General features: G+C 50.1%; 1 protein-coding gene across 1 annotated transcript; it reads right to left on the bottom strand.

The window, feature by feature from the left end:
• Positions 1-3,019: 3,019 nt before the first annotated feature.
• CD8B (CD8 subunit beta) lies at positions 3,020-9,866 on the bottom strand. The gene is made up of 5 exons (XM_063336472.1): positions 9,315-9,866; positions 6,222-6,572; positions 4,280-4,375; positions 3,624-3,713; positions 3,020-3,506 (listed from the first exon to the last, which is right to left on the bottom strand). Exons 1-5 carry the CDS (start codon positions 9,358-9,360, stop codon positions 3,466-3,468), a joined length of 624 nt encoding a protein of 207 aa, XP_063192542.1. The 5' UTR covers positions 9,361-9,866; the 3' UTR covers positions 3,020-3,465.
• Positions 9,867-11,266: the final 1,400 nt, after the last annotated feature.

Here is an 11,266-nt window from a genome sequence, read left to right as displayed (position 1 = left end):
TATTCAAAAGCCTTTTGTCTTTGTTCCCCCCACCTTTTTTTTTTGGGTGTCTGCTTTTATTATTGAAGGTGACATCATTTATTAACCATTCACGTGAGGATTCGGGTTTATACACAAAATCCCATTATTTTCCCTTCTGCGATGTTCCCTGCTGTGGGGAGGAGGGTGACAGTGGGAGACAGCAAAAGGCTGGTCCATCCGTGGAAGAAAACGAGGAATAAATTAGGGACTCTCATTTGCCAGGACATCACTGCAGGGGTGACATTGTGAGGGGCCATGTCCTTACCCGTATCTCTCCCTGTGGATCCGGGCACCATGCCATTAGCAGAGATGCACAGAAATATCTTCCCGTTAGTTTTCGTGATGGAAGCATCCTTTTCCCCCCATGTACCATAACACAGCATCCCTGCCTCCTGCTCTCAGCACAGTGACGAGGTAGGAAAGAAAACCAAAGGAGTTGCAGATACCAGGGGACCAGGTTAATTTTCTCAGACACAAACCCATCTTTTCATCAGTGGTTCTGTTTCTTTCTTATATATGCTCTGCGAAAAATGTCTATGAAATGGGAGGTGATTTTTTTTGCTACCGGCTCTCGCAGTTGTGAAACCTGCTGCTAAAATCTCTCTGGGATTAACAGTCTTAACCTGTTGATGATGATAGGAATTACTACAGTTTTTTCATTGTTTCCATTGCTAAGCTGCCCAAACCTTTGTTTCACCAGGACTTGTGGCATCCTTGACTGTTGCTGCACTCTCCTGGTTTTGTTGCACGCAGATGATGGGGTTCTTTTGTGGTTTTTTTTTGTGTTTGTTTTTTTTTTTACTTTAAAAAGGAACAACGAAGCTAAATCGGGGAATTCAGAATTAAGAAAATTCTCTCTTGCCTCTTACAGTTATTCACTGGCAGGCAGAGACCCAAGGGTTAAATCTCCATCCTTTGAAGGGGTATTATTGGAGTTGGGATAATCAGGTGGCTGACATCTATCAAGGCAAGGTCTCTGGGTGGTTTCAGCGAGGGTCGGACACCGTGGGGATGGCCTTAGCGTGGGGATGGAGGACCGGACCGGGCAGGGTTACCTCTGAGGCCCCTCACCTTCCTGTGGGAGAGGAGGATGGGGTGGTCACAGCTTGCCTTTTGCTGCCCAGTCCCAGCCCCATCTGCTGGCCATGGGAGGCCGTCTGCTGGCCGAGAGGTGGGAGAGGTGAAGCAGGGATGGACAATAAGGTCAGGATGCCTCAAGCGTGGGAAATGGAGCTGGGATTTCAAACGCAGCTGCAGACAGAGGGAAACCCCCTAGTTTTGAAATAATAAACCTTTGTCCATGGGAAGTTTCAAAAGGGTTTCCTTATAGCTGTTCTGTAAAGAATACATATCATAAAAATCATCTGCTCCTGGGGCAAAGCTCCGCGCAGTGAGTGCTCGCAGGGTAGAAAAAGAGCACGTTTAGTTCATTTGAGCTTTCACAGAGGCTAAAATATGCTGCTGGTATGAAGTGTGGGAAGCAGAGATGCTCAGGGACCCCTCCCTGCAGCATCCCTGGTGGGATAGGGGTCTGGGGTTGCCTGAGCGTCTGGGTGAGCACCACAGCCCAGGAAGGCCAGCTCAGCGTGCTCCACTGCCGGCTTTATCACTGCATTATTCAGGGGAAACATCCATCTCACGGAGCACCCACAGCCAGGTTTCAGACCAAGCCCTCTGGAAAAATTTAAGTGGATAGTGGCAGCTCCCTGGGGCTGGGAGGGGAGGGAGGGTAAGGCCAGAGGGATGCTGCTGTGTGACTGCGATGCTGTACACCCGCAGAAGCTCTTCCCATGTCTGTGTATGCCCTGGCCCTGCGGACTCTGGAGCCACATGAGTCCTTGGCTGGTGGGCAGCTGTAAGGATACATGCAATGTGCAGCACAGGAGAACCCCGCTGCTCCCCCAGCAGCAAAAACAGCTGCTGACCTTCCCATCCATGCTGGGGACAGGAGGTGTCTGGGCCACCTTCCCCTTGCACTCACTGGAGGTGATTGGCCTTGCACTGGTGCCAGTGTTTCAGCAGAGATGGGGGGGCCGGGGATGCACCCGAGAGCAAGCCGCCCGCTGCCTGCGCTCAGCAAGACACCAAATTTCCAGCCCCACATCAGCCTTGCAGCTCTGGGCAGAGGCTGAGCCATGTTAACATCCCCGGGGAGACCTACCCTGCCTCTGGCATCGCTCGGGGCTCAGCACACAGAGGTATCGCTCAGGGCTCAGCACCCATGGGCATCACTCAGGGCTCAGCACCCGCAGCATCTCTCAGGGCTCAGCACACATGGGTATCGCTCAGGGCTCAGCACACACAGCATCTCTCAGGGCTCAGCACATGTGGGTATTGCTCAGTGCTCAGCACACACAGCATCTCTTGGGGCTCAACACCCATGGGCATCACTCAGGGCTCAGCACACACAGCATCTCTAAGGGCTCAGCACATGGGTATCGCTCAGGGCTCAGCACGCACAGCATCTCTCGGGGCTCAGCAGACGTGGGTATCACTCAGGGCTCAGCACACAGGGGCATTGCGTGAGTCTCAGCACACATGGGCATCGCTTGGGCCTCAGTACACCCTGGTATTGCTCCAGTCTCAGCAAACATGGGCATCGCTCAGGGCAATTCTGGCTGTCTGTGCCGTGTTGCTGGGCTCAAGGCCAGCCCCCGGCCGCCTCTGCTATCAGAGGTGGTGTTGGCCTTCAGGCTGCACCAGGTGTTTGGCCTTGGGTACGTCGCTTTGTCTGACTTTCCTCTCCCACTTTGGCTGTTTACAGTCTCCTGTGGGAGAAGATGCCCTCCCAGACCTGCTCCCCCCGGGAGCTGTTTTTCTGTTTTAACTCTTGCTTGGGCAGAGGCCATGGCTCCTTGCTCGCCACGCAGCCATGTCCTGCACTGAGTGCAGCCACAAGACACCAGTCTGCGGAGCGAAAAAGCTGAGCAGTATATTCACTATTTCTAACAACCATGCCTGCACAGGGCCTCTACAAGCTGCACAGGGACCTGCCCCTGCTGTCTGCCGGTTGCTCTCAGACTGTCCGTTACCAAAGTCTTATCAACCAGCATCAGCAGGAGCAAACCAAAAGCACCCATGTGCTGCCCCATGGACGAACAGAGAGGAGAGACAAGAAGCTCTCAGAGCATCCTTACAGCCCATCTGAATCCCTTTGGTACAGCAGCCCCGGTGCAGAGCTGGACGCAGTGTTGACCCTGCTCAGTGCCCTTTGAGAAGTGCTCAGCATGCTGCAGGATCCGCCCCTGTCCTTTTGCCAGCCATTGTATCACGAAAAAATATTAAATTTGTGGTCCATCACAGGAAAGAAACTTCTGTCTTGCAGTGCAAGCCCACATCTGTCCCCTGTAACTTCCTTCGGGGGTCCCGTTCAGGCTCAGCGTCCTGCAGGGGAGGGTCGGCCGCGTCTCTGTGCCTGCCCGAGGTAGGGGGAGCTGGTGGGATTTACTGCCTGTGGATGCGAAGCCAGAGCCTCCGCCGCAGACCTGGGGAGAGATGGTGTCTGTCAGCCCCAGGACCTCCTCCCAGCTCCCCATCCCACTCCCGGGCTGTCCCAGGGCCCAACACCCCTCGTTGTCCCCTGAGGCTGGCAGGATGCTTACGGTAGAAGCGGTGGGCGGTGGGGACCAGGCTCAGCAGGAGGACCAGGATGCTGGCAGCCAGCGGGACCCAGACCAGGGGGCTGCAGGCACCTAGAGAGCAGGAAGGGACATGCTGTGGAGCTGCTCACCCCCAGCTCAGCACTCGGCATCATCCTGCCCTGGCAGCTTTGGGGGATGAAGGGTGCGGTGGGGAGAGGAGTAGAGCAAAGCAGGTCCTCGAGAGGGGTGGGGGACATAACCATCACCCTGGAGTATCCCTTGAGGGATGCATTACATGAAAGGCATTGCAGGGAACTTAGCTATGAGCCACAATGACCTTTTTTGTGGTGTTATCTCTGGCATGGGAATTCACCATGCCTCCAGGACTGATGCTGCACCTGCAGGGGCTGCACACACAAGGGACACCAGAGCTTAGGCAGAGCTAAAAGGAAGTACATCCTGGCCCATAAACCCTTGCATATCCCAGGAAACCGCTCCTAAAGGCAGAGATCAGCTCCATCCGGAGCGGTGGGTCTGGGTAGACCTGGATGCCCATCCCTGCAGGGTCACGTTGCGGTTGCCCCCACCCCAGGACAAACACCAGCTGAACTCTGGGCACCCCCAGGACCTCAGCAAACCCCTTTTGCAAAGCAGCCTGAGCCAACCTGGTGCCGTACCTTTCTTGCTGTAAGCTTTTCTTTTCGTTACACACCGCACGGGTTTTTTGGAGAATGGTGCCCGAGTGGTCTTCCGAGGCAGAGGCAAAACATCAACTGGTGAATAAGGAGGGGAAGAGGACAGTCAATATGGCACCGAGTGCAGCAAAGCTCTCAAACAGCAGGCAGGAAGGGCTGGAAATGTTGGCTTTTAAAAACTAGCCCCATCCGGGAAACCCCTCATCTTGGTCATCTGGAGGGGCCAGGAGCATGACCTGAACCTCTCGGTGGCCACAGAAGTTACCAAGAGCTTGTAAAAGCATTAATAAAACAACATATCAGGCAAACAAGGGCAGAAGGTTAAGGAAGAGAAAAGGGAATCTTCCTTAAGCTACATTTACTGCCAGGCACCATCTCATCAGCATTGCAAGAAATCAGAGGTAGCAGGAGATTTCAGTAGCACTGGGAGGTTTTAAGGGATCCCCAGATCTCTCCTATATTCAGGTTGCTCTAATCTTTGCTCAAAATTATTGGATTTTTAATTTCTTTTTTTTTCTGGTAAAACTAGGGCAGGATTTATTATGGTGTATCTGAATTATAATGGAGCACACTCATCTCTCTGTAAAGTTGGTCAGGAAAATATCCCAGTAATGTCCTTAATAACTGTAGATCTGACTGCTCAAACTCCACTTATTCAAAATTTTGGGTGATTCAAAGCTGGTTTTTTTCCATTTCTATCCAGGATTGAAATTCCTACGGAAACCACCGTTCTTTTACAAGGAAAAGTGAGACATCAGGTGCCTGGGATTTATCTGGACAACTTCTCCCTTGCATTATGATAGACTTAAAGAAAAGGCACTTAAAGACAATTTGTTTTATCATGAGTACTAAAAGGAAAAAAAGAAAATAACCAGCAAAGCCTGACTCCTCCTAGGGCACCTGCCGGTGTTTTGTTTTAAATTGGAGTGTCCTTGATCATGCTGAATTTCAATCCTGTTTTTCATGCTTTGCTTTGCACATAGATATGTGCCCAGTTGATAAAAACCAGTTCTCCTTTATCTTAAACCAACTTTTCTTTGAGCCGGCAAGAATCCCAAAGGGATTTCTCAGCTAGCTCAAGGTTCAGGGCGTATTTGCCAGAAAACCCAAACCAAAACAAAGGCTGGGACACCGGGGCTGCTTTAGAACCAGCAGCCATAGCTGCATCTTGGTTAAATAAGTTATTTGTCTCCCTAAAAGCCTGCAAAGAAAGGGCTGAATCCTACTTCAAGCACATCAGTTTTTCTGCATCACCTTCTGCTCTGTGGTCAAGGGGAAAAATGGGCTGAAAAGAGCTGCTGTACGACCGAGGGTCTGTAAAGCATCACTCCCCCAATGCCACCCGCAGGCAGCTCTGGTTTCTGGCTGGAGCTCCCCAGTGACAGTGGGTTGTGAGCTTTGAGGAACAAATCCCATTTCAATCCTTTACGTGAAGGACGGGCTTGAAGCCTGCAGTCAGACCCTCCCCAGAGACCCGAGGGGTGATGTCCTCTAGCCTTGACGCTGCTCTTCTCACTTGGAGGAAGGGTAAGGAAGAATTAGGGCAGGGAAGGACCCGGGAGCTGAGCAGGGCACATATCCAGCCTCTCATGTGAAGTACCACAGGGGAAGAGAAAAGCACATCGCATGGCAACATCAGGGTCTTCCCATGGAAACCCTAAAACACTAGGACCGATGCAGTGCTCAAAGCATGATCACGGCAGAACCTTTTGCTGGTGGCAAAAGGACTATCACACACAGCTGACCTAAAATTTAGCTATTTTCTGTATTTTCTGCCTTATCCGGTCTCATAGGTCTCTTCAGAAAAACCCCAGAGTCCCAACCTTGCATCTCAAAACTGGGAAGTGTCTACCAACCCCTTACCCAAGGGACCTCATCACAGCCTGCCAGAGGCACATTTTAGAACACTGGGGGTGACACTTACCCACACCGAGACGTGTCCTGCTGCCCAGGAGGAGCTGGGAGGACTGGGAGACGGAGCAGTAATAGGTGCCATTGTCCGAGGCATGGAGGTTGCTGATGTGCAGGCTGTAGGAGTTGTGGGAACTCCCCCCATGGACACTAAACTTGTCCTGGCTGATGTTTGTGCCATACGTGGCTTTGCCCAACAAGCTGGAAAATACCAAGAACTCGAAATTTTGCCTCTCCTGGCTCCAGCGGTACCAGTACACCCCAGTATGTTCCTTCTTCAGCTCACAGAGGATTTCTGTTTTACTGTTAGTTTGGGCTAAAATATTCTCTGGAGTCTGCACTAAAAGTAGATTTGTACAGAAACCTAAGAAAAAAGAGACAGGAATACACAGCTATTATTTTCTTTGCATTATTTTTCTTCCATGCTAAGTACAGATTTTCTTTGAGGGCTTAATAAGATCAAGTAGTCACAGAAGAGGGGATCACATAAGTGAGAAACAGGAGCGTCTTTATCAGGAACCTCAGCCCATGTTCCCTCAGAGGCCTTTTTGGGTTCCCCAGCTATTTTCTGGTCAAGGCTAGTTATAAAGGTAAAGTTTGCTCTTAAACACTCATTTAAGGAGGAGGCTCAGTGGCAGGGAGAGGGATGGAGGGATGATTTTGAAGGGCTATGTGCAGGGAAGGGCATCTCCACCTGCTCCTGTGGAAGCCCCTCTCCTTCCCTCCTTTTCTCTCTCATTTTTTTTGGTGGGTCTTCACCCGTCTTTCAACAGATTTTTTTTGAGCATCTTAACTCCTTTGCCAGATTTTTGTTCTAACAGATGTAACACCAATAAACTTCATCTCGGGTGCAGAAAAAGACCAAAAAAGCATAAAAGCGTCTTAAAATGAGTCAATTTCATATTAGTTTTCAGACGACATTATTTTTGTATGAATTTCAAGACCTGGGAAAGGAGAGGGAGTGAGGCACAGCGGTGGGGCTGAAAGCTTTGGTTTGCTATCGCATTGCCCTGTTTGGGCTTTGCCGCTTTTGTGGAAATTATCTGAGTGGTGTTTGTCCCAGGCAGATGTGAGCGGTGTCTCCGTGCGAGCGAGGATGTGTCCTTGCGAAAAGGATAACAGGTGACTTGTGATCCCTTCTGTTCAGCAAACAATCCTTCAAAGCATCAGATACTCTGAGACCGAGTGAAAAACAGCCCTCTGAAGATAAGGATGCTCTCGCTTCCCCTGTCTCTTTCCCAGGCGTGTTTTAAAGCTGTGCAAAAAGCTTAAAAAAACATGGGTTTTTTTGGCTTTTTTACGTTAAATTGGCCCTATTCCTTCAAAATCCCAAAGCTGCTTGCAGTAGTTGCTGCAAACAGCCCTGTGGTGTGGGAATGGGTTTGCATGACCACAAGACCACCTGAAGCCATCCCTGTGGCCCATGGTCCCAATGTCCCCCATGTCCTCGACGGGGACAAGCAGAGGAGAGGGTTCTGCTGACTGACACAGGTCCAGAGCCCTCCTTCATCCCACAGCGATGACCCCATTGCTGCTGGCACGCTGCAGACGTGAACATGCTTCAGCCCTAATATTGCAATGCCGAAATTCGGGCATTGCACAGCAGCTGCAGCATTTCACCGCATCCTCTGGTGCTGCGACAATATAAATGTCTCCTTAATACTAAAATACAGCATTTTCAGGTTTTGGAGTGCAATCCTCCCAAACTTTGCCCTGGCAAACACCCGCCAGGTGTTTGGGGGGGGGATGAAATAAGTGCGTCCGTGAGGCATGGTGGCTTCAGGGTCCCCTTGGCTGCCCTGAGATCCGGCTCTGCTGGGCATGGGAAACTTAACGCCCCATGAAAACCTTTTGCTGAGCTGTTGGAGAGATATTAGATGGATCAGAAGAGATGAGAAGGGATCCTGGAAAACGCTCAGCTCTGCTCTGAGCCAGAGGTAAAGCGCCGGTGGGGTAAGCTGCCATGGAGCCAGAGCAGAAAAGCTGTGTCACACCTTCATCCCCCCAGAACCTCCCTGTTCCCTTTCCTGGTGTATATTCTTGCAGGGAACCACAGGGAATAGGGTGGGACAGGTTTGTTTCCATGTGCTTGGCCAGACCCTCTTGCAGCACCTCAAAAATGGTCCGTGTTTCTTTTGCACGTTCAGCGCAAACTCTAATTTTTTGGGGTTTTCTCAGCGGGGACCCCACTGTATAGAGCTGTAGGGTATCACTACCTGTATATAGGCGTTGATAAAGTGCCTCGGGCTATTTGTTGCCAGATCGGCCGTGTTATGCCGCAGCTGGATGACCATTACATGATGTGAACAAAACACCCAGCAGCCCTGCCAGCCTCTAGTGAGGGTGCTGGGCAGCTGTGGACCCAGGCTGGGCAATGTCTCGGGGGACCAACCTGAGCCACCACCCTAATATATACATTTAACGGGTGTTTCAAGCTCTCAACACTTTCCACCTAAGAACTGATGGCACAATCTGTCCTGTAAAGGGTAATTCTACCACTTTGCCATGACATCGACTGTATCTATTCGGTCCAGACCCCCTGCAACCTGTCTGCAATAAGATTCCAGCTGTGTCCCTTGGGAAACATTCAGTCCTGTGATAGATTTAGAAGAAAATTTGATAGGATGTTATCGTCTTTGTGTTACACAGGCAACGGAGATAGCTCCTACTTTAACTTCTCCACCAGCAGCTTCCCGCAGTCCGTCTGCACTAAGAGAGTGCAGTAAAAACAAACTCTGTGGTGTATATACCATTATATATTGCACAATAAATAGAATAGAATAGAATAGAATAGAATAGAATAGAATAGAATAGAATAGAATAGAATAGAATAGAATAGAACAGAACAGAACAGAAATGGAAGGAACCTACAACGATCACCTAGTCTAACGGTCCAACCAATTTAGAGCTGACCAAAAGCTAAAGTATTGTCAAAAATTATGTGGTGATAGGTAATAATATCCCATAGATCTATACTACGCTTGTATATTTAAACTTCCATCATCCACATGTTGTGCAACGCATCCCACATGCTGGAGCAGGGTGGGGGAGAGGCTCCAGCATGATTTTAGGTGCCCTCAACCCTTAAGAGACATGTGCCTCTTACCTGGGATCTGGAGGCAGATGCAGAGATGGAGCCATGGCCGGGCCATGGTGGTGGAGTCAACGACGGAGGGGTTTTGTGCCAGCTCCCCCTTTCCACGCACAGTCACCTCTTGGTGGTAGGGCTGGTTTCACCCCAGGAGGTTCTTCCCTGTCTCGGCGCAGACGTCTTGCCGATGGCTGTCAAAGAGCATCTGCTGTGGCAGCGCCTGGAGACTCAGCCCGGCAGCTTCTTCTGCACGGAGCCCCCAAACCAGGTGTGCGTGGCAGCCCCACACGCTTCTCCAGCACTGCACCCGTGGGACCCCCTGAAATCCCCTTTAGGAAGAAAAAACCCAAAACCTCATTGATTTTTAATTATGATTTCTTCATATTTCATCACCTAGCTTTTCCTCCTGCTTTTAATCTAGGTCCGTGGAATTGAAAAATGATAAATGTAGGAGCTTGGCATTAAAAATAAAAGCAGAAAAGGATGAATTTTGGCTCGTTTTTCCTCTGTTGAGATCAAAATGCATTCAAAATAAGGAGAAGGTGCAATTTGAGCTGTGGGGTTGTTTTCTTCGGTAGAATCTTTACCAGGAGGTGTTTTTCTCCAGGCCTGGAAAATGCTGAACGTCAAACTAGATTGCCATAAAGCAGAGGTGTGAGGCATCACAGAAAACTTTGAAGCCAAGAGCAAGAAACCTCAAACAAATTTAGTGTCTGAAAAACCACAAAAGTAAGGAAATTCTGCTGGGGCTCCCCACTTTGCTGCTTTGGTAGCTGCGACACTGTGCGGCTCATACGTAGAAATATTTAAATGATAGATAAAATATCGGAGTGGCTTTGAAATGTCTTTGGGAGGGTGAGATTTGAAGCACTTGGGGTTTAGGATTCGGAAAGTGAAACAAGTGATGTGAAATTACAGGGGTGAACTGGCGTCAGCCTTCAGTATTTCCATGTTTGGGAAAAAAAACCCCATAAATTATTTATTAATTTTACTTATTCACTGCCCCCTTGGCTGCCAAGCAGGGTTCGTTTTTCTTTTATGCCCTACTTGTGCAGATACTCATGGTCCTTACAAAGTCCCAGCATCTGCCCGGGGTGAGGGGAGATTTCCTGCAGGGGGGAGGTTCTCACATGGGGACACCGAGAAACCTCCTCTGGGTTTGAGTTGGCGGATGAATAGGAAAAATCATTTTGCATCTCGTGCAGTGCAGTTTTTGGGTCCACACTGCACCAGATTTTTCCGTGGTGCTGTAACACATCCCCCCCCCCCCCCCCCCCCCCGATTTGGTTTAAAATCATTTCCTGCTGGAGGCAGGTTGCTAACCACCAAAAGCCTTGCCACCAAGGGCTAGGCTGCTAAAGCATAGGGTGGGCTGAATCGCTCCTTAACTCTTTCCTGGCAGGAGAAAGCAATTTCAGTGCTTTCAAACGCATTTCTGTGCTTTTAAGGACCAGTTTCTGGAGCTGAGCCCCCAGCACGGGGGGCAGCAACCCTTGCTTCTCCCCTCCTTGCCTCCTGCTTGCCTTTCCCCTCGCTCCCAAATAGGGACCTCTCCAGAACTGGGTGTAGGCACCTCTTTTTTTGGGGGAGGGGGATGAGCTCAATATGAGAAATGCTGCTGCAAGTGAATTTTCCCTTTATCCCCATGGTGAAGTTGGTGAGCTGAGCCTGATGTCCCTTGCTGCTGCAATGGCTTCATCTCCCTTTTCTCACTGCTGCTGTCACCTGGAGCATCTTCTGGTCTTCTGACCGAGACCAAAGTGCTCCCAGAGGTGGCTTTTGTCACCATTACAACCTTGGACATAGGGCATGTTACAGTGGGCTGCTGCAAGGCCGGTGACACTGGGTTGTCTAAGCAGATACATTGGGTTGTCTAAGTAGATATTTTGGCTAGGGAGGATTCCCCGGGCCATTATTGCAAGCTTTAGAGATGCTTCCCTGCAGTGCTTTTACCTATAGGATGTCTC

The sequence above is a fragment of the Chroicocephalus ridibundus genome, chromosome 5 (genome assembly GCF_963924245.1).
Source record: "Chroicocephalus ridibundus chromosome 5, bChrRid1.1, whole genome shotgun sequence".
NCBI lineage: Eukaryota > Metazoa > Chordata > Aves > Charadriiformes > Laridae > Chroicocephalus > Chroicocephalus ridibundus.
The sequence above is the reverse complement of the archived record's forward strand: the minus strand, read 5'-3'. Positions and strand labels throughout refer to the sequence as shown.